General features: G+C 45.5%; 1 protein-coding gene across 1 annotated transcript in view; it reads left to right on the top strand.

The window, feature by feature from the left end:
- The window catches only part of LOC134357419 (dynein axonemal heavy chain 6-like), a 495424-nt gene that overhangs the window by 351709 nt on the left and 120510 nt on the right, over positions 1-23205 (top strand). Inside the window, exons 60-64 of the mRNA XM_063068992.1 lie at positions 3913-4072; positions 4471-4602; positions 11484-11528; positions 16577-16672; positions 21065-21205. Coding sequence (XP_062925062.1) covers positions 3913-4072; positions 4471-4602; positions 11484-11528; positions 16577-16672; positions 21065-21205 — 574 coding nt within the window. The remainder of the gene's footprint in view (positions 1-3912; positions 4073-4470; positions 4603-11483; positions 11529-16576; positions 16673-21064; positions 21206-23205) is intronic.

The following is a 23205-nucleotide window of genomic DNA, read 5'->3' as shown; positions in this document are numbered from 1 at the left end:
CAGGTGGAACCACGGTATACCAAACCTCGAAACTGTTTAATGTCAGGACTAACAATACTTCACTTTAAGTGGAATGGTTTTGAAGTGGGAGCAGGCATCTGAGGAGTATGCACACAAATGGTTGAGCGTGAAGAATAGGTTGTTGAAGGTACAGTTAGCACCCTGGCAGGTTTGGCAAATGTGAGGAGTTGAGTTTAGGCAGTCAAATGTAAAAGGAAAGTGGCAGGACCATTGAAAGCAGTGATGTGCAGAGATCTTGTGGTGCAAGTCCATAGCTCCTTGAAAGTGAGCACATAAGTTCAGTAGATAGGGTGGTAAAGAAGGTATATGGCATACAAGAGAAAATCTGCAGATGCTGGAAATCCGAACAACACACAAAAAATCCTGGAGGAACTCAGCAGGGCAGGCAGCATCTATGGAAAAGAGTACAGTCGATGTTTCGGGCTAAAACCCTTCGGCAGGACTGGAGAAAAAAAGCTGAGGAGTAGAAGGTCTGGGTAAGCACATGGTCAAAGGGTTGGAAAGCAGCAGGGATCGCAGCAGGGGAATAGTGAGAGAGAGTTTCGCCTATCGCCTGGTGTTTCTCTCTCCTCTCCCCACACCTTTCAAATCTACTCCTCAGCTTTTTTTCTCCAGTCCTGCCAAAGGGTTTCGGCCCGAAACGTCGACTGTACTTTTTTCCCAAAGGTGTATGGCATGTTTGCCTTCATTGGTTCAGGCACTGAGTATAAGGGTAAGGAAGTTCTGTTGCAGTGATATAAAACTTTGGCACTTAGAGTATTGTGTTTAATTCTAGCCACCCCATTACAGGAAGGAGGTGGTGGCTTCTCGCAGAAAAATATTAGTTTCACTAATTTGATTGGGTATTTTTGAGGAGGTAACTAAAGAAGATTGATGGCAGTCGACATCTTCTAAATAGATCTTAACCATATAACCATATAACAATTACAATTAGTTGGGCCTTGACAAGGATTCACATGATAACTTGGACCAGAAGTTTAAAGCACATTGAATTCAAGGTAAGCTGGCTAAAAGGATTCAAACTTGACTTGGTCATAGGGGGAAGAGGGTAGTGGGGGAAGGATGCCTTTCTAAACAGTGATATACAGTGGATTCCGGCTAATTGGGCTATCAGTTAATTGGGGTAGCTACTTATGTGGGACAATTCTTAAAGAACAAAATCTAATCCAGAAAATAGCTGAGATTCCATTTGTTTATTTGGGACACCCTGCCGCTTAATTGGGGCAGGAGACTGTTGCTGAACATTTTCTAACTAGCCTCAGACATGTGCACTTGTGTGGCTGTTAGACACTACACCATGCGTAGAGCAAACAGCTTTTAAATAGTGTCAGTTGTATGCGCTTGTGTTCAAAAAGCAGTGATTTTTATCACTGATAGTTGATGAGGAACAAGCAGTAAGACAATTCAGAACCGTTTTGCTTACTGTGTCTTCAAGCATTCAGGCTTGGAATTTCAGAAATGGCCAGGGGTGAAAATGAAACATTTTTACTACTTCAACAAGTTAGGACTATGAAAAATTCATCTTGAGTATTACAATGAAAATGAAGATTTGGAGGATGCAATCATCGATGGAATTGTATGAAGATAGTCCATTATCTGCACTAGGTGTCCATGCAGATTTTGTTCATTTACAGTCAATCAAAAGAATGCATGCACTGGATAAATTCCTCTATCGATAACTATTAGAAACTAATACACTGTTGTATAGTTCTATAGCGGTATTCCTAGTGTTCTAATTTGTTCTATATTTTATTTAAATACATAATTTGTTACTCAGTTAAATGGTAGTGTGGCTTTTTTATGTTTTTAACTATTTCCATGAAACTTTGGCTAATCACAACAGCCACATAATTGGGCCAAAATGTACTGATCCTCATGTGTCCCAATTAACCAGAATCCACTGTACTCTGTGGTACCCTCGTTCTTTCCGGTATATAGTAACAGGTTAGATGTGAATCTAGGAGATATAATCAGTAAGTTTGCTGATGACAGGAAAGTTGGTGGTGCTGTGGGTAGTGAAAAAGATATTAAGACTCCTCAGGATGTAGATCAGACGGGAAGTTTGTTGGAGCACTGGCGGATAAAATTTAACCCCAATATGTGTGAGGTGAATGAAAGGATGCAGGAATGTTGGTAAACATCCTTAATTTCAAGTCTATAACTCCCTGAATGTGGCAATATGGGTAGGTAAGATGGTGAAGAAGGCAGATAGAACACTTGCCTTCATAGACTGGGACAGAGAATATAAAAGTTGATATTATGTTGCAACATTACAAAGCATGGGTTAGATCTTATTAGCAGTATTGTGTACAGTTCTGGTCACCACACTAAAGGAAGAGATATGACTGTGCAGAGAATGCTGCCTGGATTGGAGGACTTTAATTAGGTGGGGAGAACATGTTTCTGCACTCTACAACTCTATGACTATGATGAAGCAAGGATGTGAAAGCAAACACTTATGTGTCAGTGTGAATATGGTTTAATTTTGGGTATTGTACATTAGGAAGAGAGGTGCAGTGAACAGTAGCAGTATGACTACATCCAGTGGCCACTTTATTAGGTACACCTATACACCTGGTCATTAATGCAAATATCTAATCAGTCAATCATGTGGCAGAAACTCATGGTATAAATGCATGTCAAAAGGCTCAATTGTTGTTCAGACCAAACATTAGAATGGGGAACAAATGTGATCTAAATGACTTAGATTGTGGAATGATAATTGGTGCCAGATGGGATGGTTTGAGTATCTCAGAAACTGGGATTTTCATGACGACAGTCTCGAGTTTACAGAGAATAGTGCAAAAAACATCCAGTGAGCACCAGTTCTGTGAGCAAAAATGCCTTGTTAATGAGCGAGGTTAGAGGAGAATGGCCAAACTGGTTCAAATTTACAGGAAGGCAACAATAACTTGAATAACCAAAAGTAACAGCATCTCTGAGCTCACACGTTGAACCTTGAAGAGTATGGTCTGCAGGAGGTATCTAATAAAATGGCCACTTAGTGTCTGTTATTGACAAGAAAGAGAAGCTTGAACCAGTAATCTGGAGTTGCAAGTGCAAATGGCTTTATGGAAGGGTGGTTACAGCTGAATTTAAAGAAAAACCATTACTGACTATCATTAAGGCTCATCTATCACCACTATCCCTGAGGACACCATGAATGGAACAGTGGTGCAAATAGAAGAGCAACATGTTGTCTCTGTGGAATTTGCATGCTCTCCCTGTGATAGGGTTTCTCCTTGGTACGCCAGCTTCCTTCAAAGACCTGTATGTTGGTAGAGTAATTGGCTGCTATAAATTGTCCCCATAGTGTATAGATGAGTGGTAGAATCTAGGGACAGTAGATGAGAATATGGAGAAATTAGATTACAAGGAAAAATATTGAAGATTTGGAGTAACCTGAGGTGGAAAATTGAAAAATCTGAAAAATGAAATGAACATGGCCATCCCCTGAGCAAAAGTGGTTCTACAAGTCTGTGAATGTACCAAGGATAGTAGAGCAAATACTCTCCTGTGCTACTTAATTCTACATTTCAACCAGTTCAACACTGGAAACCTAAGCAGCTTTGACAGCCAAACCTTGGCAGTCATTTGTGGGGGCTGGCTAATCTGGGAATAAGGGGTTTCTTCTTTATTTGCTCAATTGGATCCCTCCAAAGCACCACAATAACTACTCTCTGCCACACCCTCTGTCACTGTATCGTTACTGATGTTAATCCAGCTTCTCAAACTGTTCCTCAGTAAACACCCCTGCCCCAACATATTGCTCCCGGAACTGCTGATGAAAATCCAGCTCTTCTGCCATCATCTAGCAACTCCGTCAATGTGCATTGTCCCAGTATGACCACGATTTGTTTGACAACGCTGATCTTATTGTCATGTGTACAGGGTTTACAACAGCCCACCCACTCTGGTCCTGACTGTAATGAATGCCGTGTGTGTGCTGCTGCAGAAACCACCCCAGTGGGCAACAGCGAAATTACTGCTCAGTGACCCTTCCTTCCTGAAGCACCTGCTCAGCCTAGACAAGGACAAAATACCTGAGAAGGTGAGATTCATTCATTCTCTCTCCACCCTTCCCCCCTTCCTCCCCCTCCCTTTCCTCCCTCTCCCCTCTCTCCCCCTCCCGCTATCCCCTGCCCCATCCCCCCCTCCCCTCCCCCTACTCCCACCTCTGCCTCCTCTCTCCTCCCTCTCCCTCCTCTCTCCCTTCCCCCCCTCCCCCTCTCTGCTTCTGCCTCCTCCCAGCTTCCCCCTCCCTCCTCTCCACCCGCTCCACCCTCCCCTCTCCCCCTCCCCTTCTACCTCCCTACCCCCTCCCCCCTTCCCACATATATACTCACTCCTAAGTTGAGTTCTCTCTCTCTTTCTTACACACACACACACACACACACTGTCCTGAACCACCATCATATTTAATGTGAAACTTCACTTTCCACTTTCCAGGTGTTCTTGAAATTAAAAACTTATTCGAAGCAGCCTGATTTCAGCCCTGAGCGAGTGGGTAAGGTTTCGACTGCCTGCCGCTCCCTCTGCCAGTGGGTGCTGGCGCTGGAACATTATCATGAAGTCCGCAAGGTAGGGGCAGCGAGTGATCGCTCATACTTCCTGTTTCCTGTGGGATTGGGAACTCCTCTATGACAATGTCACCTGGCCTTCAATACTTCAGACTGTACTGACAACTCATGCAGGTGATGCTGGGGGCACGATGTGTTCATTCCAGGAGGGTCAGTGTGTAGAGTAGGAGAAGGTTTGATGGCTGGTACAGGGGATTGGAGGGGAGGGTACTCTGTATCTCCAGATGTAAAAGGATGCTGCCAGGTCAATGAGTCTGTGTTATGGGAGAGGTCGGCCAAACTATGTCTCTATTCCTTGGAATGTAAGAGAATGAGGGGCAACTTTATAGAAGTATTTAAATTAAGATGGGTATAGGTAGGGTGGATGGTAACAGTTTTTTCCCCAAGGCAAGGGAGTCCAAATCTAGGGCACATAGATTCACAGTGAGAGGGGAAAGATTTAAAAGGGACCTGAGGGGCAACTTTTTCGTGCAGAGGATGATTATATAGAACAATCTGCCTGAGGAAGTGTTTGTACCTGTTAGCATTTAAAAAGCATATGGATGGGAAGGGCTTAGTGCAATGTGGGCCAAGAGCAGGAAATTGGAACTACCTGGATGGGTATCGTAGTTGGCATAGACTGGTAGGGCTGAAGGGCCTGTATCCATGCTGTGTTGCCCAATGATTCCATTATAGACAAGTATTTGGGCAATATCTCACAGGAAACAAAATAACGTGGATAACACAATTGTACCAATGTTCCAAAAACAAAGTGGTAACCCCTATAAATTCTGTGCAGCTTTGGGGTGTTCCTCTTGTACTGAAGGCATGGTCTGTGCTTGATTCCAGCCCCACTTCCACTATGAGCCAATATTCAACCTCATGACAAATGGGGTTCACAAGCTATCAAAAGGAGAAGCCCTTGGAAGCAATTTGTAAAGTGCAGAACATATACATCCCAAAAAGGAAGAGGTGTTTTAAAGGCAAAATGACACAACTATGGCTAACAAGAGAAGTTAAAGCCAACAAAAGCCAAAGAGAGGGATGGGAACCAGAGTGCCAGACAGACAGTGGAGAGGTTGTGGAGACAGATGTTGTTAAGACGTCAGACAAAGTCAGGAATCAAAAGGCTGAGTATAGTGGGACTAATGTTCTGCATTGTGCATATTTCTATTGTAGGAAAGGGAAATGAGCCCAGGGCATGGTTCAACACGTGGAATTATGATATTGTCGCCATTAGTGAGACTTCGTTGCAGGAGGGTAGGACTTGCAGCTCAATATTCCAGGGCTCCATTGCTTTAGACGTGACAGAGTGGGAGGGATTAAAAGTTGATGGTTGGTCTTACTAGTCAGGGAAGATGTTATGGACTAGTCAGGACAGACTGGAGAACTTATCTTGTGAGGCTTTATGGGTAGAAATGAGAAATAAGAAAGTATGACCACATTGGCTATGTTATACACCACCCAACAATCTGCAAGATTTAGAGGAACAAATTTGTAGACAGATTGCAAACTATTGCGAGAAACATAAGCTTGTAATAGTAGGTGATTTTAACTTTCCCACACAGTGACGTGAACTTCCATACTGTAAAAGGATTGGGGTTGTCAGATGTGTTCAGGAAAGTTTCCTTAATCTGTACATATAAGTCCCGATGAGAGTGTATAAGACTTGATCTCCTATTAGGAATGAGATTGGCCAGCTGACAAAAGTTTGTATAGGGGATACTTTGCATCTAGTTGTCATAATGCTATTAGTTTCAAGGTAGTTATGGAAAAAGTTAGGTCTGGTCCTCAACTGAGATTCTTATTGGAAGGCTGTTTTCTGGCGAAGGTGTACTTGATAAGTGTGAAGCCTTCAACAGTGACATTTTGAGAGTACAAAGCTTGTATGTACCTGTTAGAATAAAAGTAAGGATAAAAGTTTAGGGAACATTGTTTTTCAAGGGATATTGAGGCCCTGGTTAAGGAAAAAAAAGGTGTGGAGCAGGTATAGCTTGGTAGGCACAAATGAGGTACTTGAGGAGTATAAAAATGCAAGAGACCACTTAAGAAAGAAATCTAGAGGGCTAAAAGAAGGCATGAGGTTAATCTAGCAGACAAGGTGAAGGAGAATCCTAAGGGCTTCTGGAGATAGGTTAAGAATAAAAGGATTGCAAGGGAAAAAATTGCTCCTCTGGAAGATTACAATAGTAATCTATGTGTGGCGCCAAAAGAGTTGGAGAAAATGTTAAAAGGACTTTGCATCAGTATTTACTCAGGAGATGGATAATAGAAGTGAGGCTAAGCAGCAGCAAGTTCATGTACCCTATACAGATTACAGAGGAGGAGATGTTTGCTGTCTTTAGGCAAATTAAGGTCAACAAGTCCCCAGGGCCTGATAAGGTATTCCCCCAGATCTTGTGGAAGGCAAGTGCAGAAATTGCAGGAGCCCCTGCAGAGATATTTCAATCATTCTAAGCGACAAGTGAGGCACCAGGTGATTGGAGGATTGCTAATGTTGTTCTGCTGTTTAAGAAAGGCTCTAAGAATAAACCAGGAAATTATAGGCCGGTGAACCTGACATCAACGGTGGGAAAGTTATTGGAAGGTATTCTAAGGGACAGTATATATAAGTGTTTGGATAGACTGATTAGGAATAGTCAGCATGGCTTTGTGCGCAAAAGGTCATGTCTAGTCAATCTTATAGTTTTTTGAGGAAGTTACCAGGAAAGTTAATGAAGGCAAGGCAGTGGATGGTGTCTACATAAACTTCAGTAAGGCATTTGACAAGGACCTGCATGCGTGGTTGGTCAAGAAAGTTCAGTTGCTTGACATTCAAGGTGAGGTAGTAAATTGGATTAGACATTGGCTTTGCAGGAGAGGCCAGAGAGTGGAAGCAGATGACTGGAGGCCTGTGACTAGTGGACTGTTAAGGGATGGGTGCTGAGTCCACTGCTGTTTGTCATTTATATCAATGATCTGGATGATAATGTGGTTAACTGGATCATCAAATTTACAGATGACACCAAGAATGAGGGTGTAGTGGACAGTGAGGAAGACTATCAAATCTTGCAGCGAGATCTGGACCAGCTGGAAAAATGGCTGAAAAAATAGCAGATGGTAATTAATGTAGACAAATGTGAGGTGTTGTACTTTGGGTGGACCAACCACGGTATGTCTTACATAGTGAGCAGTAGGGCACTGAGGAGGGAGGTAGAACAAAGGGATCTGGGAATCATGTCTCCAGTTTACTTAAAGTGGCATCACAAACTCCCAGGAACTTGGTGCACTTAACACTCTCTAAGAAGGAGCCATATATTTACAGAGGGGGAAAGTTTGTCTGCGCCTTCCTGAAGTCCACAATGATTCCCCTTGTCTTCTCCATGTTCAGGCTCAGGTTGTTCTGACATCATTCCATCAGCTGCTCCATTTCCTCTCTATATTCCATCTCATCATCGTTCTTGATGAGGCTAATCACTGTTGTGTCATCCACAAACTTGATGACTTGTTTTGAGCTGAATCCTGCAACGCAGTTAGACGTCAGCAGTGTGAACAGCCTTGGGGAAAACATAGAACATAGAATAGTCCAGTAGAGTACAGGCCCTTCGGCCCACATTGTTGTGCCGACCCTCAAACTCTGCCTCCCATATAACCCCCCACCTTAAATTCCTCCATATACGTGTCTAGTAGTCTCCTAAATTTCACTAGTGTATCTGCCTCCACCATTGACTCAGGCAGTGCATTTCACGCACCAACCACTCTCTGAGTAAAAAAACCTTCCTCTAATATCCCCCTTGAACTTCCCACCCCTTACCTTAAAGCCATGTCCTCTTGTATTGAGCAGTGGTGCCCTGGGGAAGAGGCGCTGGCTATCCACTCTATCTATTCTTCTTATTATCTTGTACACCTCTATCATGTCTCCTCTCATCCTCCTTCTCTCCAAAGAGTAAAGCCCTAGATCCCTTAATCTCTGATCATAATGCATACTTTCTAAACCAGGCAGCATCCTGGTAAATCTCCTCTGTACCCTTTCCAATGCTTCACATCCTTCCTATAGTGAGGCGACCAGAACTGAACACAGTGCTCCAAGTGTGGCCTAACCAGAGTTTTATAGAGCTGCATCATTACATCGCAACTCTTAAACTCTATCCCTCAACTTAAGAAAGCTAACACCCCATAAGCTTTCTTAACTACCCTATCTACCTGTGAGGCAACTTTCAGGGATCTGTGAATATGTACCCCGAGATCCCTCTACTCCTCCACACTACCAAGTATCCTGCCATTTACTTTGTACTCTGCTTGGAGTTTGTCCTTCCAAAGTGTACCACCTCACACTTCTCTGGGTTGAACTCCATCTGCCACTTCTCAGCCCGCTTCTGCAACCTATCAAAGTCGCTCTCCAATCTTTGACAATCCTCTACACTATCTACAACACCACCAACCTTTGTGCTGGCTGCAAACTTGGCAACCCACCCTTCTACCCCCACATCCAGGTCATTAATAAAAATCACAAAAAGTAGAGGTCCCAGAAGCAATCCTTGTGGGACATCACTAGTCACAACCCTCCAACCTGAATGTACTCCCTCCTCCACAACTCTCTGCCTTCTGCAGGCAAGCCAATTCTGAATCCACCTGGCCAAACTTCCCTGGATCCCATGCCTTCTGACTTTCTGAATAAGCCTACCGTGTGGAACCTTGTCAAATGCTTTACTAAAATCCATATAGATCACATCCACTGCACTACCCTCATCCAAATGCCTGGTCACCTCCTCAAAGAACTCTATCAGGCTTCTTAGACATGATATGCCCTTCACAAAGCCATGCTGACTGCCCCTGATCAGACCATGATTCTCTAAATGCCCATAGATCCTATCTCTAAGAATCTTCTCCGACAGCTTTCCCACCAGAGACGTAAAACTCACTGGTCTATAATTACCCGGACTATCCCTACTACCTTTTTTGAACAAGGGGACAACATTCGCCTCCCTCCAATCCTCCAGTACCATTCCCGTCGACAATGAGAACATAAAGATCCTAGCCAGAGGCTTAGCAATCTCTTTCCTGGCCTCGTGTAGCAGCCTGGGGAATATTTCGTCAAGCCCCGGGGACTTATCCATCCTAATGTATTTTAATAACTCCAACACCTCCTCTCCCTTAATATCAACATGCTCCAGAACATCAACCTCACTCATTTTGTCCTCATCGTCATCAAGTTCCCTCTCATTGGTGAATACCGAAGAGAAGTATTCATTGAGGACCTCACTCACTTCCACAGCCTCCAGGCACATCTTCCCACCTTTATCTCTAATGGTCCTACCTTCACTCCTGTCATCCTTTTGCTCTTCACATAACTGAAAAATGCCTTGGGGTTTTCCTTTACCCTACTCACCAAGGCCTTCTCATCCCCCCTTCTTGCTCTTCTCAGCCCCTTCTTAAGCTCCTTTCTTGCTTCCCTATATTCCTCAATAGACCCATCTGATCCTTGCTTCCCAAACCTCACGTATGCTGCCGCCTTCCACCTGACTAGATTTTCCACCTCACTTGTCACCCATGGTTCCTTCACCCTACCATTCTTTATCATCCTCACCGGGACAAATTTATCCCCAACATCCCGCAAGAGATCTCTAAACATCGACCACATGTCCATAGTACATTTCCCTGCAAAAACATTCCAATTCACACCCGCAAGTTCTAGCCTTATAGCCTCATAATTTGCCCTTCCCCAATTAAAAATTTTCCTGTCCTCTCTGATTCTATCCTTTTCCATGATAATGCTGAAGACCAGGGAATGGTGGTCAATGTCCCCCAGATGCTCACCCACTGAGAGATCTGTGACCTGACCTGGTTCGTTACCTAATACTAGATCTAGTATGGCACTCCCCCTAGTCAGCCTGTCAACATACTGTGACAGGAATCCGTCCTGGACACACTTAAGAAAATCTGCCCCATCCAAACCCTTGGAACTAATCAGGTGCCAATCAATATTAGGGAAGTTAAAGTCCCCCATGATAACAACCCTGTTATTTTAGCACCTTTCCAAAATCTGCCTCCCAATCTGCTCCTTGGTATCTCTGCTGCTACCAGGGGGCCTATAGAATACTCCCAATCGAGTAACTGGTCCCTTTCTGTTCCTGACTTCCACCCATACTGATTCAAAAGAGGATCCTGCTACACTACCCACCCTTTCTGTAGCTATAATAGTATCCCTGACCAGTAATGCCACCTCTCCTCCACTCCCCCCCCCCCCATCCCCTTTAAAGCACTGAAATCCAGGAATATTGAGAATCCATTCCTGCCCTGGTGCCAGCCAAGTCTCTGTAATGGCCACTACATCATAATTCCATGTATGTATCCAAGCTCTCAGTTCATCACCTTTGTTCCTGATGCTTCTTGCATTGAAGTACACACACTTTAGCCCTTCTACCTTACTACCTTTACACGCTTTATTCTGCTTCTCTTTCCTCAAAGACTCTTTATATGTTAGATCTGGCTTTACTCCACGCAGTTCTTCCACTGCTCTATTGCTCCGGGTCCCATCCCCTTTGCAAATTAGTTTAAACCTTCCCGAACCATGCTAGCAAACCTACCTGCAAGGATGTTGCTCCCCCTCGAGTTCAGGTGCAACCCATCCAATGGGTATAGGTCCCACCTTCCCCAGAAGAGATCCCAATGATCCAAAAATCTAAAACCCTGCTGCCTGCACCAACTCCTCAGCCATGCATTCAACTGCCAACTCCTCCAATTCTTACCATCTCTATCACGTAGCACTGGCAGCAATCCTGAGAACGTCACCCTTGAGGTCCTGTTCTTCAGCCTTCTGCCTAGTTCCTGAAACTCACACTTCAGGACCTCATCCCTCTTCCTGCCTATGTCGTTGGTCCCAACATGTATCACAACTTATGGTTGCTTTCCCTCTCTTACCAGGATGTCATGCACCCGGTCAGAGACATCCCGGACCCTGGCACCCGGGAGGCAACAAACCATGTGAGTGTCCTTCTCACATCCACAAAATCTCCTGTCTGCTCCCCTGACTATAGAGTCTCCAATGACAACAGCTCTCCTCTTCTCCGTCCCACCCTTCTGCACCACGGGGTCAGACTCAATGCCAGAGGCCCTGCCACTGTGGCTCACACCTGGTCAGTCATCCCTGCCAACAGTACCCAGGACAGTAAACTTATTATTCAGGGGAATGGCTACAGGGGTGCTCTGCACTACCTGTCTATTCACCTTCGCTTTCCCCCCTCTGACTGTCACCCAACGACCTGCTTCTGACAGCCTAGGTGTAACTACCTCCCTGTAGCTCTCACCTATGACTGCCTCATTCTCCCTTACGAGTCGAAGGTCATCCAGCTGCTGCTCCAGATTCCTTACATGATCTTCCAGATCGCCCAGCCGTATGCGCTTCTGGCAGATGTAACTCTGCGGGAGAGGGGAGTACCCCCACGACTGCCACATCTCACATGAGAGGCGCATCACCGTCTCAGGAGTCATTATAAAGACTAATTGGGAACAAGCTCGTCCTCCGCCTCTTCTCATCGAAGCCTCTCGAGTCAAAGCCACAAAGCTCCACTCCTTCACTGGCCCACTCACTGAGCGCAAGTGCTCAGTGTAATGGGACTAGAGGCATTGCTGCCCACACGGACAGACTGTGGCCTTACTGTTAAGAAGTCCAATTGCAGAGCGAGATGTTGAGACCCGGCGAGGACAGTTTCCCCACTAGTTTCTTGGGTATGATGGTGTTGAACACTGAACTGAAGTCTATAAACAGCAGTCTGGCATATTGGACCCCATTTTTCAGGTGGGACAGGACAGAGTGGAGGGCAGAGACTATTGCATCGTCAGTGTACTCACTAGAATTCAGAAGAATGAGGGGGTGACCTCACTGAATATTGAAAGGCCTGAATAGAGTGGATGTGTAGAGAATGGTTCCTATGTTGGAGGAGTCTAGGACCAGAGGGCACAGCCTCAGACTAGAGGGGTGTCCTTTTAGAAAAGAGATGAGGAGGAATTTATTTAGCTAGAGAATAGTGAATCTGTGGAATTCTTTGCACAGGCAGCTGTGGAGGTCAAGTCACTGGGTGTATTTAAGGCAGAGGTTGACAGGTTCTTGATTGGTCAGGGCATGAAGGGGTATGGGGAGAAGGCAGGAGACTGGGGCTGAGCAGGAAATGGATCAGCCATGATGAAATGGAGGAACAGACTCAATGGGCCAAATGGCCTAATTCTGCTCCTATATCTTATGGTCTTATGATCACAGGTAGGTAGGGTCATTCAGAAAGCTTCCTAGGTCAAAGTACTGAATACAAGAGTTGGGATGTTATGTTGAAGTTGTATAAGACTTTGGTGAGGCACAAATAGGGGTATTGTGTTCAGATTTGGTCACCTACCTACAGGAAAGATATAAATAAGATTGAATGAGTACAGAGAAAATCTACAAGGATGTTGCTGGGACAGGATGATCTGATTATAAGGGAAGATTGAATAGGTTAGAGCTTTATTTCCTAGAACGTAGAAGATTAAGAGGAGGTTTGATGGAGGTATACAAAATATAAGGGGTATAGAGAGGGGAAATGCAAGCAGGCTTTTTCCACTGAGATTGGGTGAGACTACAACTAGAGGTCATGGGTTAAGGGTGAAAAGTAAAATGTTTAAGGGGAACCTGAGGGGGAACTTCTTCACTCACAGGATAGTGAGAGTGTGAAACAAGCTGCCAGTGCAAGTAGTGGATGTGATTTCAATTTTGACGTTTAAGAGAGGTTAGGATGGGCTATGGAGGGCTGTGGTCTAGGTGCAGGTTAATGGGAGTAGGCAGGTTAAATGGTTTGGCATGGAATAGGTAGGCTGAAGGTCCTGTTTCTGTGTTGTAGTTTTATATGACTCTATAACCACGTGGGCTATCAGGGCATCCAAAAGTCTCCCTGATGACTACATCTGTGGTATGTGCACCCAACTTCATTCCTTACTAACAATGTCAAGGAACTGGAGCTGGATGTACTTGGGACCATCTGGAAAGCAGAAAACGTCATAGATGAAACTTTTACTGAGGTGGTCACACTCAGCGTGCAGGCATCAGATAGTCGATGTGTGAATACCAGGAGATATGAGGGGAATAAGCAGTCAGTACAGGGTTCCCCTGTGGCCATTCCTTTCAGCAACAAGTGTATCCCTTTGGATACTGCTGGTGGGGGAATGACCTATTAGGCACAGTGGCAGCAGCCAGGCTTGTGGCACTGAGGCTGGATCTTGAGGCTTAGCAGGAAAAGGTAAAGCCAGGCAGAGCGATAATGATAGGAGACGGACAGGAGGATCTCTGGTCTCGAAAGAGACACTAGGATGGCGTGTTGCCTTAGTAGGTTTTTAATTACTTGCTTAATTAGTTTAATGCAACATCAAAGGCCAAAGGCCCTATTCCTGTGCTGTGCTGTACTGTGCTATACATGGGTGTAAGGATTGTTGATGGGTTGAAGCATCAGGAGTGGGAGGAGATGAATCCTGCATAATTTCATAGAGCTGCTAGTTCATGTCTTGAGTCACCTAAATTCAATATTGACATCCACTGTTGTTTTTTTGTATGTCTGCAGTTTGAATATTCTGTTTTTGGGTTAACAGGCTAATGTAACTTTCCACCAATGTCTACTTGAATAGTAGAGTTTAGGGGGAGTTAATAAGAATGGGGGAGAATAAAATGAGATTAGTGTAAATGGCTGATGAGCTCAGTGGGCCAAAAGGCCAGATTTCATGCCTAATGACACTGCGATTCTATGATTTTGAATGTGACTATTTATAGGTTTAAATTTTTAAAATTGTCGTAAGTCAAACTAACTTGGCTGATAGATCCACAAAGACCACAACAGTGCTGACATGAAACTGAGAGATCAAAGAGGACTCTGCAGAGGATTACGGTACAGGAACAGGCCCCTTGGCCCTTGCTGTTATGCCAAACTAATTCAATAAGTAATTTAAATGCCTAACTGAACAATCCCCTTCTGCCTACACAATGTCCCTAGCCCTCCATTCTGTGCACATTCATACGCCTCTTAAATACTTCTGTTGAATTTGCCTCTACAACCAACCCTGGGCAGTACTTTTCAGGTACCCCATCTTACTTTAAATGCACACCCTTTGGTATGAGACAGAAGACCATAAGGCATAGGAGCAGAATTTGATCATTTGGCCCGTTGAGGCTGTTCCACCATTCCATCATGGCTGATTTATTATCTCTCTCAATCCCAAACTGCTGTCTTCTTCCCATAACCCTTCCTAATCAAGAACCTATAAACCTCCACTTTAAATATACCTAATGACCCCAGAGCAATCTGTGGCAATTAATTCTACAGATTCACCACAATCCAGCTAAAAAAAATTTCCTCATCTCTGTTCTAAAGGAATGCCACTCTATTCTGAGGCTGTGCCCTCTGGTCCCAGATGCCACAATATAGGAAGCATCCTCCTCACGTCTGCTTTATCTAGGCCTTTCAATATTTGATAGGTTTCAATGAGCTGCCCACTCATTTTTCTGAACTTCAGTGAGTACAGGCCCAGTGCCATTAAAAGCTCCTCGTATATTAACCCTTTCATTCCCGTGAACTTCCTCTGGACTCCCTCCAATGTATGCACATCTTTCCTCAAACTGCTCACAATGCACCAAGTATGGTCTGACCAATGCTTTTTGACCCTGGGAAAAAGATAACAGCTGCCTACCTTGTAGATGCCTCATAATCATATAAACCTCTATCAGGTCATCCCTCAGCCTCTACTACTCCAGAGGAGACAACTTAACTTTGTCCAACCTCTCCTTACAACACATGCCCTCTAATCTAGGCACCATTGTGGCAAACCTCTTCTGCACCCCTCCAAAGCCTCCACTTCCTTCCTACAAAGGGGCAACCAGGACTAATGCCTTCAGCAACTCACCCTTCAATAGCCGTCTTACTTCAGGAATATCAGTGTTAATGCTTGTTGCTTGCAGGAATGTTTTTCTCATTTTAATTCTGAATTAATGACCCATTATGTTGAGACTTTAAACACCAGCTTTAGACATCCTAGTCAGGTAGATCAACTCCACAGTTACCCCATTGCCCTATGAAAAGAGTGGTGTGTTCACATTTTCTAGTCTCCACACATTCCTGTTTATGATCTCTCAGAGTTGGACCATTGGGTCCTTGTTGTTTATCAATTTTGAGGCTTAATAACCATATTTTTTGATAGAATGATTGATTTATTCCTTATTTGCATTGGACTTTTGTTCTCCATTATGGGCACAATTTATTCTTCAGCTGTTTCTTCCTGCCCCATCATCAATTCTCTGGTCTCTGACTGTAGAGTTCCACATTTTTCCAGTGAGATTGCAGAATTGGTTTATTTTTGTCATGTACTGAGACGCAGTGAAAAACTTCTGTTGTATGCCATGCCATCCAGACATAAGTACACGGTGGTAAAAAGGAAACAGGATGTAAACAGTAGTGTTGCCATTACAGAGAATTCAAAACAAGACACAAGATGAGGTAGAATGGGAGATCAAGAATTCATTATCAACTGCGAGGTCCATTTAAAATTCTGATAACAGCAAGATAGAAGTTGTCCTCAAGTCTGGTGGTACATGCTTTCAATGGGAGGGGTGGGAGAAGAGAGAACATCCAGGGTAGGGGGGGGGTCTTTGATTATGTTGGCTGCTTTCCTGAGGCAGTGGGAATTGTAAACAGAGTCACGAAGGGGAAGGCTGGTATGCATGACAGACGGGGAAATGGCCACAACTCTGTAATTTCTTGTGGTCTTGGATAGAGCAGTTGCCATACCAAACCATGATACACAGAATGTGTGGACCATGTCACAGGAGGTTAGAGGTGAAGGTGGTGAAATAGCCAGCCATATACAAGAGTCTGACTCCACGTGAGCCCATTGGAAAGTTGAAGATAGGAGCTCTTTGTGCCTGCAGTGCTTGGTATGTGACCTGCAGGCTGAAGTGGTGTCACCCAGTTCAAAACCACCACAGTAACCCGTCCAACTCTGTGTGACAGGCAGTGGAGCCAAAGCAGCAGAAAGTGGTGGACGCCCAGGAAGTTCTTGTAATCGCCAGGAGTAACCTTCGAAAAAAGAATACAGCCCTGAAGCTGGTAAGAAGCTGTCACCATTTTCCATTCACACCCCTTTACCTTCCTCCTTCACTTCCTCCTCCTTCTCTCATGGAGGGATAAGCTGCCTACTGATTCTCTGCAGCTCTACTCGTCTTTGCAAACAGCCCCTTGTTCGCATGCGCGCACGCGCATATATATACACACACACACACACACACACACACACACACACACACACACTGACACACACACACTGACACACACACACACACACACACACACACACACACACACACACACACACACACACTGACACACACACACACACACACACACACACACACAGACACACTGACACACACACACACACACACACACACACACACACACAGACAGACACACAGACACCCACACACACATACACTGATACACACAAACACAGACACACAGAAACACAGACACACACAAAAAACATGCACATACATGCTTGGATATATCAATACACACACAGAAATACAAACGGACATACACACACACACACACACACACACACACACACACATATAAACATGCACATACATGCCTGGATATATCAATACACATACATAGAAAGACAAACGGACATATACACACTCACACTCACACTCACACACAATAGACAATAGGTGCAGGAGTAGGCCATTCAGCCCTTCGAGCCAGCACTGCCATTCACTGTGATCATGGCTGATCATCGACAGTCAGTGCCCTGTTCCTGCCTTCTCCCCATGTCCCTTGACTCCGCTATCTTTAAGAGCTCCATCTAACTCTCTCTCGAAAGCATCCAGAGAACTGGCCTCCATTGCCTTCTGAGGCAGAGTATTCCACAGATCCACAACTCTCTGGGTGAAAAAGTTTTTCCTCAACTCTGTTCTAAATGGCCTACCCCTTATTCTTAAACTGTGGCCTCTGGTTCTGGACTCACCCAACATCGGGAACAAGAACTGTCCTTTGTTATTCAAATAACAAGCCATGGGTGACAAAGGACATTAAGGACATCCTGAATGCTAAAAAGATGGCGTTTAGAGATGGAAATAGGGAGGAGCTGAGGGCGATACAGAGGGACCTGAAAGCCAGGATCAGGGAGGCTAAAGACAGGTACAGGAGGAAGCTTGAGTGGAAACTCCAGCAGAACAACATGAGAGAGGTCTGGAGGGGGATGAGGACCATCACTGGGTTTCGGCAAACTAGCAACAGAGGAGCTGAAGGCAGTGTGGACAGGGCCAACGAACTTAAACTGTTCTTTAACAGATTTGACAGTGTGGCCCCTGCCCATCCCTCACATGAGCCATCTGTTGTTGGCCCCCAACCAACACATATTCCAGTCTCCCCTCCTACCCCTCCTCACAGTCCCCCACCCTGCTCTCATGACTATACCCCTCCCCCACACGGAACCACCGCGGTGGCTTTCACGGCTGAACAGGTGAGAAGACAACTGAAACGTCTCAATCCAAGCAACACTGAAGGACCGGATGGTGTCAGTACCAGGGTGCTCAAAGCCTGTGCCCCTCAGCTATGTGGAGTACTTCGCCATGTATTCAACATGAGCCTGAGGCTCCGGAGGGTTCCTGTACTGTGGAAGACGTCCTTCCTCGTCCCTGTGCCGAAGACGCCGCGCCCCAGCAGCCTTAATGACTACAGACCGGTGGCATTGACCTCCCACATCATGAAGACCCTGGAGAGACTTGTTCTGGAGCTGCTCCGGCCTATGGTCAGGCCACACTTAGATCCCCTCCAGTTCGCCTACCAGCCCCAACTAGGAGTTGAAGATTCCATCATCTACCTGCTGAACCGTGTCTACGCCCACCTGGACAAGCCAGTGAGCACTGTGAGGGTCATGTTTTTTGACTTCTCCAGTGCATTCAGCACCATCCGCCCTGCTCTGCTGGGGGAGAAGCTGACAGCGTTGCAGGTGGATGCTTCCCTGGTGTCATGGATTCTTGGCAGACCACAGTACGTGTGCTTGCAACACTGTGTCCGACAGAGTGATCAGCAGCACTGGGGCTCCACAGGGGACTGTCTTGTCTCCCTTTCTCTTCACTATTTACACCTCGGACTTCAACTACTGCACTGAGTCTTGTCATCTTCAGAAGTTTTCGGATGACTCTGCCATAGTTGGATGCATCAGCAAGGGAGATGAGGCTGAGTACAGGGCTACGGTAGGAAACTTTGTCACATGGTGTGAGCAGAATTATCTGCAGCTTAATGTGAAAAAGACTAAGGAGCTGGTGGTAGACCTGAGGAGAGCTAAGGTACCGGTGACCCCTGTTTCCAACCAGGAAGTCAGTGTGGACATGGTGGAGGATTACAAATACTTGGGGATACGAATTGACAATAAACTGGACTGGTCTAAGAACACTGAGGCTGTCTACAAGAAGGGTCAGAGTCGTCTCTATTTCCCGAGGAGACTGAGGTCCTTTAACATCTGCTGGACGATGCTGAGGATGTTCTATGAGTCTGTGGTGGCCAGTGCTATCATGTTTGCTGTTGTGTGCTGGGGCAGCAGGCTGAGGGTAGCAGACATCAACAGAATCAACAAACTCATTCGTAAGGCCAGTGATGTTGTAGGGATGGATCTGGACTCTCTGACGGTGGTGTCTGAAAAGAGGATGCTGTCTAAGTTGCATGCCATCTTGGTCAATGTCTCCCATCCACTACATAATGTACGGGGTGGGAACAGGAGTACATTCAGCCAGAGACTCATTCCTCCGAGATGCAGCACAGAGCGTCATAGGAAGTCATTCCTGCCTGTGGCCATCAAACTTTACAACTCCTCCCTTGGAGGGTCAGACACCCTGAGCCGATAGGCTGGTCCTGGACTTATTTCATAATTTGCTGGCATAATTTACATATTACTATTTAACTATTTATGGTTCTATTACTATTTATTATTTATGGTGCAACTGTAATGAAAACCAATTTCCCCCGGGATCAATAAAGTATGACTATGACTAACATGTTTCCTGCCTCTAGCGTGTCCAATCCCTTAATAATGTTATATGTTTCAATCAGATCCTCTCTCATCCTTCTAAATTCCAGTGTATACAAGCCCAGTCGCTCCAATCTTTCAACATATGACGGACCCGCCATCCCGGGAATTAACCACGTGAACCTACGTTGCACTCCCTCAACAGCAAGAATGTCCTTCCTCAAATTTGGAGACCAGAACTGTACACAATACTCCAGGTGTGGTCTCACCAGGGCCCTGTACAACTGCAGAAGGACCTCTTTGCTCCTATACTCAACTCCCCTTGTTATGAAGGCCAGCATGCCATTAGCTTTCTTCACTGCCTGCTGTACCTGCATGCTTGCTTTCAGTGACTGATGAACAAGAACACCTAGATCTCGTTGTACTTCCCCTTTTCCTAACTTGATATCATTCAGATAGTAATCACACACACATATACACACACACTCACACTCACAAATACATACATACACACACAAATATACACACATACATGCACACTCACACTTTCAAGTTAATAACTTCAAACTGCACGAGAGCTGTATAACTCATCTCCTTCTACCTTAGGCCATGAACTTATCAATCACCCCTGCTGTGGACCACTTTCTGGAGGTCCAAGACGCTGAGTTCTACAAAGAAGGGATCAGTATGCTCCACGACCACTGGACTAAGTGTGTAAATGTAGAAGGGGACTATGCTGAAAAATAAATGTGCTAGGTTTTCTAAAATGGACTCCTTCTACCTTAGGCCATGAACTTATCAATCACCCCTCGTACATGCACACATATACACACGGATATACGTGCACACACATACAGATGTACACATACACAGGTGCTCAGACACATATATACACATGCACACGTACACATATACACAATAAATGCACTTATGCATGAACACACACACACACAAACACACAGGTGTACGCACACCTCAAAAAAGTAGGCATAGGCACAGTCACTCTCTCACTCAAGCACACACAGATTTACACATGCAACCTGCAAATTCATGCATGGGCATACACATAAAATGAGTATGCCCATGCACTTAAGGACACATGTGCACACCTCTGTGAATGGGAACTCCAGTTGAATCAATCACCAACATGGAAAACATCAGTTTTACACAAGGGAATTTCCAGAAAAGATTCAAGGGAAAGTTCTTGCCACATTTCATGATGTGGTGATCCACATCTCAATCCTTCTCAGTGGGATCAAGCTATCAAGGCAGGAGGACAAACCAGTCCAACCAATGAAAGAAGCTGAGCCGACTAAGTCGAAGGTGTTAGAAGTGCTTTGAAATCATGAGCATTACCCAGACCACTTTTATGAGCCCATTTACAGCAACCCAAGACATCCTTCCCATTCACCTCTGCCTGGTCAGCATTATGAAAGTCAATTCATCGTTTCCATTCTACCCCGCAGGTTGAGGACCATCAGCTGTCACTACAACAGGCCTTCAACAAAGCCTTGGAACAGAAGGAGGCTCTGGCTGCCCGCAAGCTGCAGACCACCCACAGGCTGTCACGGGCTTCACTCCTCATCACAGCCCTCGCCAATGAAGAGGTGGGAAACAGCCAACCCAACAGGGTTTAGAAGAGTAGAGAGTGACAGAATAAAGTGAGACTGATGAGCACAGAGGAACGAGACAGTGGGAGACCGATGAGCACAGTGACGGTACAGAGGAACACCAATGAGCAGAGTGACGGGATAGAGTGAGACTGATGAACAGAGAGTAACGGGACAGAGTGAGACTGATGAGCAGAGTGACGGGACAGAGGAACACCGATGAGCAGAGTGACGGGACAGAGTGAGACTAATGAACAGTGAGTGACGGGACAGAGTGAGACTGATGATAGAGAGTGATGGGACAGAGTGAGACTGATGATAGAGAGTGATGGACAGAGACAGACTGATGAACAGAGAGTGATGGGACAGAGTGAGACTGATGAACAGAGAGTAACGGAACAGTGAGACTGATGAACTGGAGTGACGGGACAGAGTGAGACTGCTGATAGAGAGTGACGGGACAGAGTGAGACTGCTGATAGAGAGTGATGCGATAGAGGCAGACTGATGATAGAGAGTGATGGGACAGAGTGAGACTGATGAACAGAGTGACGGGAAAGAGGGAGAAGGATGATAGACAGTGACGGGACAGAGTGAGACTGATGTACAGAAAGTGATGGGACAGAGGGAGACTGATGAACAAAGAGTGATGGGACAGAGTGAGACTGATGATAGAGAGTGACAGGACAGGGTGAGACTGATGAACAGTGAGAGACGAGACAGAGGGAGACTGATAATAGAGAGTGACAGGACAGAGGGAGACTGATGATAGAGAGTGACGGGACAGAGTGAGACTGATGAACGGAGAGTGACAGGAAAGGGTGAGACTGATGAATAAACAGTGATGGGACAGTGTGACACTGATGATAGAGAGTGACAGGACACAGTGAGACTGATGATGGAGAGTGATGGGACAGAGGGCGACTGATGAACAAAGAGTGATGGGACAGAGTGAGACTGATGATAGAGAGTGACAGGACAGGGTGAGACTGATGAACAGTGAGTGACGGGACAGAGGGAGACTGATGATAGAGAGTGATGGGACACAGGGAGACTGATGATAGACAGTGACGGGACAGAGTGAGACTGATGAACAGAGAGTGACAGGACAGGGTGAGACTGTTGATAGAGAGTGACCGGACAGAGGGAGACTGATGAACAGAGTGTGACGGGATAGAGTGATACTGATGAACAGAGAGTAATGGGACAGAGTGAGGCTGATGATAGAGAGTTATGGGACAGAGTGAGACTGATGACAGAGAGTGATGGGACAGAGGGAGACTGATGAACAAAGAGTGATGGGACAGAGTGAGACTGATGAACAGAGAGTGACAGGACAGAGTGAGACTGATGAACAGACAGTGATGGGACAGAGTGAGACTGATGAATACACAGTGACGGGACAGAGTGAGACTGATGATCAGAGAGTGATGGGACAGAGTGAGACTGATGAATAGAGAGTGACAGGACAGAGGCAGACCAATGATACAGAGTGATGGGACAGAGGGAGACTGATGATAGAGTGTAACGGGACATAGTGAGACTGATGATAGAGAGTGACGAGACAGAGTGAGACTGATGAACAGAGAGTGACGGGACTGAGGGAAACTGATCTATAGAGAGTGACGGGACAGAGTGAGACTGCTGATAGAGAATGACGGGACAGTGTGAGACTGCTGATAGAGAGTGACGGGACAGAGTGAGACTGATGAACAAAGAATGACGGGACAGAGTGAGACTGATGATAGAGAGTGATGGGACAGAGGGACACTGATGAACAAAGAGTGATGGGACAGAGTGAGACTGATGAGCAGTGAGTGATGGGACAGAGTGAGACTGATGAATAGCGAGTGACGGGACAGAGTGAGACTGATGAACAGAGAGTGACGGGACAGGGGGAGACCGATGAACAGAGTGATGTGACAGAGTGAGACTGATTATAGAGAGTGATGGGACAGAGTGAGACTGATGAACAGAGAGTGATGGGACAGAGGGAAA

This window comes from Mobula hypostoma, chromosome 2 (assembly GCF_963921235.1).
Source record: "Mobula hypostoma chromosome 2, sMobHyp1.1, whole genome shotgun sequence".
NCBI classification, from domain to species: Eukaryota; Metazoa; Chordata; class Chondrichthyes; order Myliobatiformes; family Myliobatidae; genus Mobula; species Mobula hypostoma.
This window is presented reverse-complemented; position numbering and strand designations above follow the sequence as displayed.